The sequence below is a fragment of the Pelodiscus sinensis genome, chromosome 3 (assembly GCF_049634645.1).
Source record: "Pelodiscus sinensis isolate JC-2024 chromosome 3, ASM4963464v1, whole genome shotgun sequence".
Classification (NCBI taxonomy): Eukaryota; Metazoa; Chordata; order Testudines; family Trionychidae; genus Pelodiscus; species Pelodiscus sinensis.
Window position 1 is genome coordinate 94,596,538 of NC_134713.1, and position 14,224 is coordinate 94,610,761.

The 14,224-nt window shown below is 44.3% G+C and overlaps 1 protein-coding gene and 1 long non-coding RNA gene across 2 annotated transcripts in view; one reads left to right on the top strand and one right to left on the bottom strand.

Annotated features, from left to right (window-relative positions):
* Positions 1–587: 587 nt before the first annotated feature.
* On the bottom strand, positions 588–1,891 carry LOC102445464 (trace amine-associated receptor 4-like). The gene has a single exon (XM_006136249.4). The coding sequence runs from the start codon at positions 1,850–1,852 to the stop codon at positions 809–811; it is 1,044 nt and encodes a 347-aa protein (XP_006136311.2). The 5' UTR covers positions 1,853–1,891; the 3' UTR covers positions 588–808.
* Positions 1,892–3,884: 1,993 nt separating this feature from the next.
* Positions 3,885–14,224, top strand: part of LOC142827630 (uncharacterized) — a 63,887-nt gene continuing 53,547 nt past the window's right edge. Inside the window, exon 1 of the long non-coding RNA XR_012902328.1 lies at positions 3,885–3,957. This is a non-coding gene — a long non-coding RNA (uncharacterized LOC142827630). The remainder of the gene's footprint in view (positions 3,958–14,224) is intronic.

A 14,224-nucleotide genomic window follows, 5' to 3' on the forward strand; every position in this document is an offset into this window, starting at 1 on the left:
AGGAAAAACTATTTCACGAGGGGTGTGTCAAGACTACAGAGTTTTTTCGAAAAAAGTGGACTTTTTTTGAAAAAACTTCCTCTGCGTCTAGACTGCTGCCACGTTCTTTCGAAATTAAATTGAAAGAATGCAGTGGTTTTTTTGACGGCAGTAAACCTCATTTTACAAGGAAAAATGCCTTTTTTCAAAAGCACTCTTTTGAAAGAGAGCATCCAGACTCCCTTGGTGCTCTCTTTCGAAAAAGCAGCGTGATTTTTCGAAAGAAATGGTTGCAGTCTAGACACTCTCTTTCGAAAGAGGCTTTTTTGAAAGATTCTTTTGAAAAAGCCTCTTCTGAAAGAGGCTTTTAGTCTAGACATAGCCTAGGAGGGTGGTGAAGAACTGAAATGGGTTACCTAGGGAGGTGGTGGAATCTCCATTCCTAGAGGTCTTTAAGTCTCTGCTTGACAGAACCCTGGCTGGGTTGTTTCAGTTGGGATTGGTCCTGCCTTTGGCAGGGGGCTGGTCTTGATAACCTCCAGAGGTCTCTTCCAGCTCTATGATTCTATGACTCTATGATAGATAGATAGATAGATAGATAGATAGATAGATAGATAGATAGATAGATAGATAGATAGAAAGTACTATACTTTGCCAGACTGTTCTCTTTTCCTACTATCTAGACACCATGAGTTTCACCAAAAACAGGTGCACATTCCCTGCAATATTTTCAATATATAGGGCCCTATGTGAATTATTCTAAAAGATCTCCGGAAGTAACAGAGGCATCTGTTAACGCAAATACATTCTTAAAACCCTACCTGGTTAATTAAGTATTTGTAGGAAACAAATTAAGAGTAGAAGAATCTGGTCTGAAGATCCTACCAGTCACAATAATTTTAAATGCATTGCGAAACCAAGAATAAAATAAGCCATAAATGATTGGATTACATGTAGAATTGAAGTATCCCAGCCAGAGGAAGGCATTGTACAAGTCTTCAGGTGTTGAGAAGTTAATAAAAGGATCAGCTATTGTAAGGCTAAAGAAAGGCATCCAACACAACACAAACACCCCCATGACAATACTTAAAGTTTTAGTTGCTTTGCTCTCTTTTTTTGTAGAGCGTTTGTTTTTCATTTCAGAGACACATTTTATTGCACTGGAGATGTTAGCAATTTGTCTTGCATGTTTTCTTGCCACTCGAAATATGTGGAAATAGACACTCACCATCACTGTTCCTGGGAAAAAGAAGGTTATAAAAGAAGCCATCACTCCCCACAGTTTGTTAAATATCAATGTACACAAACCGTTGCAGTCAGTAGAAGTCACATATTCTTCAATGCCATCAATATTCAACTCTGAGAAAACTAGGCCAAATGCAAATAAGAAAGGGACAGCCCAGCTAATAAATAAAAAGAGGACTATCACCGGGACAGTTATTTTGGTGACATAATTCAGTGGGTCACAAACCGCGTAGTAACGGTCAACGGAGATAAAACACAAGTGGAAAATCGAGGTGGTACAGAGCATTATATCAAAAGAAGTATGGAGTTTGCAGAAGAGGTCTCCAAAATACCAGCAGGACTCAACAGACCTGACCATGCTGTAGGGCATCACCGTGAAGCTAAGCAAAAAGTCAGTAGTTGCCAAGGAGCAGATCAGGAAGTTGGTTGGAGAGTGAAGCTGTCTGAAATGAGCGATGGAAATGATCACAAGCATGTTACCACTCATTGTGAGCACTGTCGCTCCCACCATGAAGATGTACATAGCCCAAAGACTGATTGTAGACCTTACATTCCTAGCACATGAATTGTTAACAAAGTCAAAGCAGTACTGCACGTTCTGTGGACTCCAGAGGGTGGATGAATTCATGAATCAATATTATGAAAAGGAATGGTTTTGAAAGGATCCAAGTACAGCCAGTTCTGTGGGAAATTAAAAAAATGAATAAACAAAGAGACATGAACAATATCAGCATCTGCAGATCTGTGTTTCAGATTCGTTGATTAGCAACTGACACTTTAAAAATGCACATGAGTTTGCTTTTAGTTTAATAATAATTCCCATGTAATGCAGTGTGCTTCAGAATGACAGTAGTACAAAAAGTAGCAGAATTTCGCCCAATGCATCAGAAAAGTGCACTGTATCATCACGAGGAGTAACGGTAGTTCGGAATAGGAAGTCTAATCCGAACTACCTAGTCTGTGCCGTGTGTAGCCGCGGGGCACGGAGTCCGCACTAGCGGACATTTAAAAATGGCAGCGCCTGGCAATATGCAAATGAAGCCCAGGAAATTCAAATCCTGGGCTTCATTTGCAACTCTGGTTGCCTACATTACCACCCTAGTTCGAACTAGGGTGGTAGTGTAGACATACCCCCAGTGTCTGAGAGTCTGTAACGCCGAAATGCTGGCTGTTCCTTCTGGGGGGCGCTATTGCTTGAAATGCTGCTCCCCCTCTGGGGGAACTGTTGCCTGAAATGCTGCTATTTCCTCTAGGTGGCACTGTTGCTGAAATGCTGGGTGTTCCCGCTGAGTGGCCCATGCTGCATGGGGAGTGCGGGGCCCAAACGGCCGCTTGCACCACTTGCTCCCCCACGGCAGCCTGGCTGAGTGGCGCAGAAATCAGCCGAGCAATACGGTGGGAGGCGAAGGGGGTGGTGGTGACGTGCAGCGTGATAGCAGCTCCAGGCCCCGCCTCCTGGCCATGAATGTCACTGCCCCATTCCCCTTTGCCTCCCGCCGCAGCGTTCAGCTGACTTCTACGCCACTCACCCATGTGGGAGCAAGTGGCGCAAGTGACTGTTTGGGCTCCGCACCACCCATGCAGCATGGGGAGTGCATAGCCCAAATGGCCATCTGGGCTCCGCGGTCCCACGAGTGAGAGCAGGAGGGGGAGGAGAAGTGAAAGAGAGAGACAGAGAAAGAGGAAGGAGGCAGAGGAGAGCTGAGAGAGAGAGAAGGGGAGGCAGTAGGAGGAGGAGAGAGAGAGACATGGAGCGAGAGTCCGGAGGCTCAGGAGAGAAGACCAACGTGGAGGAGAGACCTGAAAATCCCGTCTTATGATGGGCTAATTGGCTAGTTATCAAATACTTTTTAATCTCAAAGTGCTCAAAACCAGTTAGGAATATTGGATATTTTTGCTATGGAATTTATATTTAACACTATAAGCACTATGATAAGAGGTTTGCACAATGAACGTTTCAAATGTGCAAAACTCCCCTGTATTGCAGTCAGAGGCAGATTACAATTTTGAGGAGCCTTGAGCAAGAGCAAGTGGCAGCCCCTCCCCCACTCTACCCCTTCCACTGTGTTCCCTCCCCCTCATGCTCTTGCCTGGGAGATGGGGTTAGGATATAGGAGCTTGCACTATTCCACCCACCTGGGTTCCTGTCAGGAAGTGAGGGTTGGGTGCAGAGACTTCCCACATTGCCTGGCAGGAGTACTGGGCACATGGGCAGAGCAGAGCAATCCTCCAAGCCAATGACCCACCTCTCTGGAAGGAGCACTGGGTAGGCCGAGTGGATCTGGGCACAGGAGTGCCCATTTTTCCTGGGTCCTCCAATTGGCCAGGACATGGGCTACATTGGCCCACTAGCTAATCCACAATGAATGCATATCACCATGCATCATGTCAGACATCTTTGTTCCTGCACCTGCACTGTCCATACTTTCAGGAGAGACATCAGAAAATCCAAACTGGTTGATACTATAATGAGTTTAACATTCAGTACTTTGTGAAGCTGTCCAGACTTCATTGTGGAATAGTGTCAAAAACTCACTGACACCTTCCTCATTTTAGCATGTGTTCTGATAGGTCACTGAGTGCATACCTTCCGGCAAGTTTCTGTCTGTGATATTAATCTTCTGAGGTGCGTACTCTCAACATACACATAACTAGAATTACAAGAAAAACAATAGATTAGTGCTAAGGAATCACTCAGGTGTGCCTCATAATACTGAATGATCTGAAAAACAGGTAAGATGACACAAGTTTAGTAAATTGTATTAACCCTTCATTATGAAAAATTGATATTTAAGACTTCTGTTTTTTTAATTTGATCCAGTGTTTGCTTTTACTAATGTAAACATGCAAGAAGAAAAAGTATGTTTCTCACATAAAAATCTCACTCTCATCTGAATGCTATTCCTTATGCCTGGAAACTGGTACACAGTTCTTGGTATATGATAGAATTAAAGTTTGAATGTGGTCTGAGAAGATGATTTTTATATGCTACTGTGTGGATGCACACACACACATACATAACTGTTCAAACACATGTGTATGTTATTAGAGTTTGGGCATTTAGTTAACATTATTTCATAGTAGTAAAATAGGGGATGGTATTCACGGTTTCTAGAGACATAAACCACAGGATGCAAGTTGTTGGGAGTTTCTTCGGATACAAGGTCCCCAAATGTAATTAGGTGTTTTAATTATGAATACTTTTGGGACTAAGTCTTCAACAGAAAACAGATTTTAGTCAAATCAACTGCTCCATCTGTAAATCCCATTTTTTTTGTTCTTTCCAATTCTATAAATCATTGTCCCCCACCTAAGTCCTGCATTGTTTTCTTTCTACCTGGTTTTCAGGTTCATATAAAGTTACTTCTGTACCACAGAGTACATTAATGCATTCTGACCTACTTTTAAAAAAATCTGTTTGAAACTCAGCTGCATGATAAAAATATAAACATTTGCCACTTTAAACACATTGCAGGTTTACAAGATTTATGCCAGGCTGATATGAAAATGTAGAGTGATTGATTGCAGGGTTCTTTATCTTATATAAATAATCCTCAAATATGAATGCCCCCCAAAGCCACTTATGCCCTGTGTATGATTAGCATTATGTGATCTTTCTCCTCTCTATTACATCAAAGATATAGAAAGTCTATTGTAGGCCAAAACTTTATGCCATTAAAGTTGAGAATTTTAACATTGACTTTGAATTGAATCAATATTAGAGCTAATGTCTAATACATTTTATTCCTACAAGCATTTAAGCATGTTTATAACTTTATTCTCAGGAGCACCAGTGAACTCATTAGGTCTATGCACAAATGACTAGAATGTTTTCAGGGAAGGATCTTTGTTTATAGACTTCCTTTTGTACTTAGAAAGGATATATGATATTAACATGCGTAAGAAAAAGCACAGTGTGCGCACAGTAACAGACTTCAGTCTCACAAAAACTAAATATCTAGCCCAGCCCACACATTGGTAAGTGTCAGCTCACTGATATCCCATTTACAGATGTTTTATCTGTATCTGGCATAGCATAAACTATTGAAGATGATCCAGATCTGCTTCTCTAATCAGTTTCTGAATAATCTTGCTCTACATTTTAAGATTCAATTGACTTCTTTATTCAGCATAGTGATCAAGTTATCTTTATGATACAGAGACGACTATTTCCTCTGAAAAAATCACTAGAAAACTTTTTGTCATTACAGTCAATCCACTATTGAGAGCTGAAAATAAAATTAATTTCAGTTCTTCTAGTCCTTTACAAAATGCACTTGTTACATCTTTACACTGGTGTAGAGGATTTTTTTAGCTGCTCTCTCCACACTTTATCGCTTTATAGGAAACATCTTTTGGCTGGGATTTTTGCTTTTGTTTCTAGTCTTGAATTTCAGTTTGAAAATCTTCTGATTCAAGTCAATGAACAGTTTTAGAGCTTACCTGAAAAGTGCGTATAAATCTTCTTTTTCTTATTAAATTGCAAAGCACATTTGATTGGGTTTTTTTCTTTGTGGCAATGTTCAGTGAAAATGTATTTGAAATTTTTCCTCGTTTCTTATCCAATTAATTGGGTTGCTGCTAGTATATATAGAGCAAAGTTGGCCTGTAGCTGTCTCTAGGGAGTTCGCAAGTCTCCTATTGTGCCTTTCCTTTAGCACATTTCCTCTGTAACTCTTCATTCCACTGCTGCAAATGAAAAAAAAAATGTGCACAAAGAACTCAGAGAGGAGATTATTTGATTCAGTTCATAGCTACACTGGAGATGGGAAGATGAACTTTGCTTCTACTTCAATATGTTAACTATAAAGCCATTGAAGGTCTTTTACCCTATAAGCTTTGCAGGGCAGGGACTGTCATTTTCTCCATCCAGTAGAGCTGGTTGAAAATGTTCTCTCAAAACTATTTTTGCCTGGATAATTTGTTTTTTGGCTAAACACTTTTTTTTTTTTTTTGCAAGAGGCATCTGTTTTCAATGGAAATTTTCAATTTCTCATCCAAAAATGGAGTGGCAAAAAGCCAAAATATTTCATCCCAAATTCAAAATATTTATCTTCTGAAATGCTGTCACAGTTCCTCATGGGAATTATATTTTGAGTGCCTAACACTCCTGTTCTCCTTTATCTACTCGCTAATTCTGCAATTCTTCACAAAACAGTAAATAAAAAAACTGGTACCCTGTAGTTTAGTGGTCAGAATGCAATTTGTCTTCAGTATATTACATCTTTAACGTCAAATTTAAATCTCCATCTGTAGTATATGTTCCCATGAATATAATGGGGACCGTTTCTTTTAAAGCTGACTTCTAACTTCTTTGTTTGAATAGTTTTCATTCCATGTGTATGCTTTTTGGATATCACAAAAAATTTTGCATACATCTCTATCATGACAGAGCTGGGAGCAAATAAACCTATTGTAAACAAAACTGACCCCCATAACTTGTTGAACAGAATAGGATGCGAACTAGAGCATGTTACTAAAATCCTCTACTCCTGAAACATATGCTTCTGAGAAAACCACCCTAAATGCAAAAGCAGTCGACATTGTCCAACCAACTCACTTTATCACAGAGATGGTTATTTTGCTAAAATAATGAAGTGGGTAACAGTCTATAATCAAATCAATATGATGAAGACTAATTTGGCTACAATTACTTAAGAGAGAGATCGAGGGGTCATTGTGGACATTTCTCTGAAAACATCCACTCAGTGTTCAGCAGCAGTCAAAAGAGCAAATACAATATTAGGAGTCATTAAAAAAGGGATAGAGAATAAAACAGAAAATATTTTATTGCCTCTGTATAAAACCATGGTATGCCCTCATCTTGAATACTTTGTACAGATGTGATCACCTTATCTTAAAAAAGGTATTGGCATTGGAAAATGTTCAGAAAAGGGCAACAAAATGATTAGGAGTTTGGAATGGGACCCATATGAAGAGAGATTAAAAAGACTTGGACTTTTCATCTTAGAAAAGAGGAGACTAAGGGGGAATATGATAAAGGTCTATAAAATCATGACTGGTATGGAAAAAGTAAATAAGTAAAACAATAAAAGAAATAGGGGTCACCAAATGAAATTAATAGGCAGCAGGTTTAAAACAAAGGGAAGTTTTTCTTCACTCAGCACATATACAACCTGTGGAACTCCTTGAGGGTATGTCTACACTACAAAATTAATTTGAACTAACAGCCGTTAGTTCAAATTAACTTTAATAGCATCTATACATACAAACCGCTCGTTCGAATTTAATTCAAATTTAATTCGAACTAGCGGAGCGCTTAATTTGAACTAGGTAAACCTCATTCTACAAGGACTAACGCCTAGTTCGAATTAAGTAGTTCGAATTAAGGGCTGTGTAGCCACTTAATTCAAAATAGTTGGAGGCTAGCCCTTCCCAGGTTGCCCTGGTAGCCACTCTGGGCCAAACCAGGGAATCTTTTCTGCCCCCCTCTCGGCCCCAGAGCCCTTAAAGGGGCACGGTCTGGCTACAGTGCTCGTGCCAGTTGCAAGCCTGCTAGCACTCAGCCAGCAGACCCTGCACCTGGCACAGCGTGAGCCAGCCACCTGCTGCCACCCAGCCCTCCGCCTCTTCCCAGGACCAGGCTGGCGGCTCCCAGAAGCCTGCCCGGGTCCGCAAGAGGCGGGCGCCTGCCTGGTCCAGTGTGGAGATCATAGACCTCATCGAGGTTTGGAGGGAGGCCTCCAACATCCACGACCTCCACACTAGGCACAGGAATGCAGCCATCTAGGGCAGGATAACTGCCAGCCTGGCCACCAAAGGCCACATGCGAACCCAGGAGCAGGTGTGCATGAAAATCAAGTTGGTCCAGTGAGACCCCGACCCTGAGCCCTGAGCTTAGAACATAAGGACATAAGAACGGCCGTACTGGGTCAGACCAAAGGTGCATCTATCCTAGTAGCCTGTCTGCTGACAGTGGCCAGCACCAGGTACCCCGGAGGGGATGGACCAAAGACAATGACCAAGCGATTTATCTCCTGCCATCCACCTCCAGCCTTCCACAAACAGAGGCCAGGGACACCGTTCCTACCCCCTGGCTAATAACATTCCATGGGACCAACCTCCATGAATGTATCTGAGGGTACGTCTACACTACAGCGCTAGTTCGAACTAACTTAGTTCGATTTAGTTAATTCGAACTAAGCTAGTTCGAACTAACGCATCTAGAACTAAAAACTAGTTCGAACTAGCGTTTTGCTAGTTCGAACTAGCAAGTCCACATTGAGTGGACTCTGAACAGGGCTTAAGGATGGCCGGAAGCAGTGCCGGCAGGGCATAAAAGGAGGACTTAGAGCATGGAGATGCTGTCTCAGGCTAGCCGAGGGCTGCGCTTAAAGGGTCCCGACCCCCACCCCGGACACACAGTTCTAAGGGGTGCCCCGCTTGCAAAGAAGTTCTGGCTTGGAGTGCCCTGAGTGCCCACACTGGGCACATCACACCACTCGGCCATCAGCCCGGCTGCACTTGCCGCAGGCTGCCATCTGGGGAGAGGGAGTAATTGGGGGGCTGCAGGAGAGCTTCCACCCCCAGAAGCCCGCAGAGCCAGCCCAGTCCTCCCCATCGGGGGCTCGTACCCCATTCCTCCCTCACCTCCTTCCACTTACCCTTCCTTAGCCCCCCTTCTTATTGATGTACAAAATAAAGATAATGTTTCTTCCAACATTGACTCTGTCTTTATTGAAAAAAAACTGGGGGAGACTGGGAAAAGGAGGTGGGAGAGGGGAAGAGAAAGGCTGGGAGAGGGGAGGGCAACTAACATGATCAGGGGTTGGGAACAGGTCCCAGATGAAGAAAGGCTACAGAGACTGGGACTGTTCAGCTTAGAAAAGAGGAGATGGAGGGGGGACAGGATAGAGGTCTCTAAAAGCAGGGGTTGGGTGGAGAGGGTGCATTCATAAAAGTTCTTCCTGAGTTCCCATAAAGAAGGACTAGAGGACACCAAAGGAAAGGAATGGGTAGCAGGCTTGAAACTAGTAAGAGAAAGTTGTTGTTCTTGACAAAGCAAATAGTTAACCTGTGGAACTCCTTGCTGCAGGAGGCTGTGAAGGCTAGAACTAGAACAGAGTTTAAAGGGAAGTGAGATCAAGTCATGGAGGTTGGGTCCATGGAGTCCTATTAGCCAGAGGGTAGGAGTGGTGTCCCTGCCCAAAGTTTGTGGAAGGCTGGAGAGGGATGGCACGAGACAAATGGCTTGGTCATTGTCTTCGGTCCATCCCCTCCAGGGTCCCTAGGGTTGGCTGCTGTTGGCAGACAGGCTACTGGGCTAGATGGACCTTTGGTCTGACCCAGTACGGCCATTGTAAGCTCAGGGCTCAGTGTCGGGGGTCTCACTGGACCCCCTTGATTTTCATGCACACCTGGTCCTGGGTGGCCAGGCTGGCAGCTCTCCTGCCCTAGACGGCCACTTTCCTGTGCCTAGTGCGGAGATCGTGGACGAGGTCCACGATGTCCGCACTAGCCCAGGAAGGTGCCCGCCTCTTGCGGTCCAGGGCAAGCTCCCGGGAGCCGCCAGCCTGGTCCCGGCAAGAGGGGGTGGGGTGGGGGGCATCGGGTGGGTGGCTCTGTGCCGTGCCACGTGCAGGGTCTGCTAGCTGGGTGCTGGCAGGCTTGCACCTGGCACGGGCACCGTAGCCAGCCCGTGCCCCTTTAAAGGGTCCGGGGCCGGGAGGGGGGCATAGAGTTTCCCTGGTGTTGGCCAGAGTGGCCACCAGGGAAACCTGGGGAGGGCTAGCCTCCCACTAGTTCGAACTAAAGGGCTACACAGCCCTTAGTTCGAACTAGCTAGTTCGAACTAGGCGTTAGTCCTCGTAAAATGAGGTTTACCTAGTTCGAACTAAGCGCTCCGCTAGTTCGATTCAAATTCGAACTAGCGGAGCGCTAGTGTAGCACCTATTAAAGTTAGTTCGAACTAACGTCCGTTAGTTCGAACTAACTTTGTAGTGTAGACATACCCTAACTTCTCTTTAAACTCTGTTCTAGTTCTAGCCTTCACAGCCTGCTGTGGCAAGGAGTTCCACAGGTTGACTATGTGCTGTGTGAAGAAGAACTTTCTTTTATTAGTTTGAAGCCTGCTACCCATTCATTTCATTTGGTGTCCTCTAGTCCTTCTATCATGGGAAATAATGAAGAACTTTTCTTTATTCACCCTCTCCACACCACTCATGCTTTTATAGACCTCTATCATATCCCCCCTTAGTCTCTCTTTTATAAGCTGAAAAGTCCCAGTCTCTTTAGCTTCTCTTCATATGGGACCTCTTCCAAACTCCTGATCATTGTAGTTGCCCTTTTCATAACTCTTTCCAATGCCAAAATATCTTTTTTGTGGAGAGGAGACATCTGTACACATTACTGAAGATATGGCATACCATAGTTTTATACTTCCCCTCCTCCTTCTTCCTCTAGCTTCCCCCTTCCAGCTCCCTCCTCCCAGGTTTCCTCCTCCCCTCTTCCACCCTCTCTCCTCCCCTCTCCCACCTCCTTTTCCCAATCTCCCCAGAGGTTAATTCCCCCCTCCCTCCAGTTTTGTTAAATAACGAGAGTTTCTATTTTTGAACACATGTCCTTTATTTTTTACATCAGGAAGGGGGGCTAGGGAGGGGTAAGTGGAAGGAGGCTAGGGAGGAATGGGGCACAAGCCCCTGATGGAGAGGACTGGGGTAGCTCTGTGGGCTCCTCATGGTGGAAGCTCTCCTGCAGGGCCTCCTGGATCCTGACAGCCCCCCGATTGACCCCCTGAATTGCAGTCTGTGGCAAGTGCAGCCGGGCTGATGGCCAAGTGTTGTGATGTGCCGAGTGTGGGCGCTCAGGGCACTCCAAGCCAGGACTGCTTTGCTGTCCCTCATCGAGGTAGACAAGCAAGCGGGGAACCCTGAGAACTGTCTGTCCGGGGTGGGGGTCCGGTCCCTTTAGCACAGCCCTCGGCTAGCCCTCGGCAGCATCTCCACACTCTAAGTCCTAACCTGATGCCCTGCCGGCACTGGTTCTAGCCATCCTTAACTTCGGTTCAGGGTCCGCTCAATGTGGACATGCTAGTTCGAATTAGCAAAACACTAATTTGAATTAGTTTTTAGATCTAGAAGCACTAATTCGAATTAGCTTAGTTCGAATTAACTCATTCAGATTGTTCATTCGAATTGGTGCTGTAGTGTAGACATACCCGCTGCCAGAGGATGCAATGAAGGCTAGAACTTTAACAGGATTCAAAAAGGAGCTAGATAGATTCATGGAGATTAGATCCATCAATGGCTATTAGCCAGGATGGATAGGAATGGTATCCCTAGCCTCTGTTTCTCTGGAGATGGGTGACAGGGGAGGGATCATGTGAGGATTACCTATTGTGATCCTTCCCTCTGGGGCATCTGGTATTGGCAGACAGGATACTGGGCAAGATGGACGTTTGGGCTGACCCAGTATGGCCGTTCTTATGTTCTTAACAGCAGTGGAACAAAGATGCTAGATGGAAACTAAACAGATAATCAGATCAACACTATTGTGGACTTTGCAGAAAATGATCCCAAAGTACAAGCAGTATCTTGTAGTTTATCAATGATTGGAAACATTCATTTTATTGGGGCTGTATGATTGTGGGGGGCTAGTTAACTCTCTCCTGGCATTTCCGTCCAGCAGCCCTTCCAGGAGTTCTCAAATTTGATCATACATACAGAAATACAGTTTTATATGAAAATATGACATCAAGTTTTCCTAGTGCACTAAGGTTTCCAGGGGGAACATATTCAGGAAATCAAGTGCATTTTGTCTGTAATGTAGTCTTCAGTTGACTTTGATACAGACTTTTATAGTAAGTAGAGTAAAATAAATCAGAAAATAAGAATTAATGCAGGTTAATTGCATCATCTAATGGAGAATCAAATAAGAATTCATTAGGAACAAATAAGCTGAAAATGTGTTTTGTTTCATTGTTAGCTATGAAACAAATATGTAAACATGTGGATAACTTTTCCTATGTGAGCAGTCCCATCAAAATCAGTCACCCACAGATTCAAAGTACCACTCACCCAGGCGAGGTGTCTGCCTCTTTGGCAATAACAAAATTGTTAATTACCATTTTCAGTAGCATTTGGCATATAAGCTAAGGCAACTTTGTCTAGACAACAGAATATTAAAGGCTACTAATACAGCTTGTTTTTTTTTCTCATTATATAATTTAAACAGCACTATAAAGCAAAATTATTTTAAAAATTGCTTTTGGTCTTTGCTAGTCCATCCTGATGTTTCCAGACAATTTCATGAACTATTTTTATAAACATGAGTCAGAGGGCAGTGGAAGAACTTCTGTCTATTTACTTTTACATTTACATATTAGTTCCTCTCCTCTCTTGGGAACTTGACATCTGGGAAATAATTGACTTTAGTCACATTTTCAGCTGAATGGGGAAAGGATACACATTTTTAGCCTAGCCAATACAGCAGTGGTCACCAACCAGTAGACCGGGATCTACCAGTAGATCTTGGAGCCTCTGACAGGTGATACTAACTGGTTTGGTCAGGAATCCATCAAGCTCTGGCACTTCAGTTGCCCCTTCACCCACTGTCATGCTGCTCCTGCCCTCTGCCTTGGAGCTGCCCCCTTCGGACCCTCCCGTTTGCTATGCAGCCAACCAGTAGATTGGAATCTACTGGATCTACAGGATCACCCATATTCAGGGTGGGGGAGTGAGAAGAGGGGCACTGATGTCAGGGTGTTCCCCCTCCCCCCACTTCTGTACGTTATCTCCACACAGAGAGAAGGGGCTGGAGGGAGATTGGCAATGTAAATCTCTGTCACTTTCACACAGTGTGTGTGTCTCTGTCATTCTCACACACACTGTCTTTCACTCTCATCTCCCAACCCAACATATAGGTGGGGGATTGTTGTTACATCTCTTACAGCTTGCAAAGTTTGTTACTTTGGGCTTTTTACTGGTCTGTGCATTTCATACTTTTCATTCCTCTCTTACGCTTAAATTTAATTTTTTGAGTAGTTAGTCCTAAAATAGCTAATCTGTCATGGCTAGATTAATTATCCTTATTGTAATTACTGCTCCTGGAAGTGGCTGGCATGTCCCTGCAGCCCCTGAGAAAGGCAGAGCAGGGGGTTTCCACACGCTGTCCTTGCCTGCCAACACCACTCCTGCAGCTCCTATTGATCAATAACAGGGAGCCGTGGCCAGTAGAAGCTGTGGGCTCAGTGCCTGTAGATGAGGGGCAGCACATGGCACCATGGAACCATTGCTGTACATGCCAGCTGCTTTCAGGTGTGGTGCAGGGCCAGGGCAGGAGGAAGCCTGCCTTAACCCCACTGCTCCACCACCTGGAAACAGTCTCATTTAAATGGTGCCCAGCTAAAGCTCGCTTCCTAAAATCCTGTACCACCCCTGAACTTCTTTCTGTACCCAGCCTCCTGCCTAGTCATGAGTTCCCCTGCACACAAACTCCTTCCCAGAGCTTGCACCTTGAAACCCCTCCAGGACCCCAATCCCTCACCCTGGGCTAAACCTGGAGCCCCTCCCACACTCCAAACTCTTTGATCCAAGACCAGAGCCTGCATCTCAAAGCCTTACCCGAGTCTGGTGAAAGCAAATGAGATTCGGGGAGGAAGGGGGGAAAGAGTGAGCAGGGTGAGGCCTCTGAGAAGAGGTGAAACAGGGCAAGGCCTCAAAGAAGAGGCAGGAAGGAAGAGGGGCAAGGGTATTTGGGTTTGAGGTAGATCTTATATTGCACTTAAATAATCGCCACTTCATTTAAATTTAAATGGCTTTGTGGGGTAAACCTTATCCCACAAAGCATCCCAAGGAGGTCGACAAATGCCTTTGATGTTGACCGCGGAGCGTCTAGACTACTGTGCTAAGCCGGCAAACAGCTGATTGATTAGCTCAGCGCAGCAGCCATTTAAATTTAAATGAAGCGGTGATTATTTAAATCGCCACTTCATTTTCCTATGCCTGGTAGCCTAATCTACATGCCTCTGACGACAGAGGCA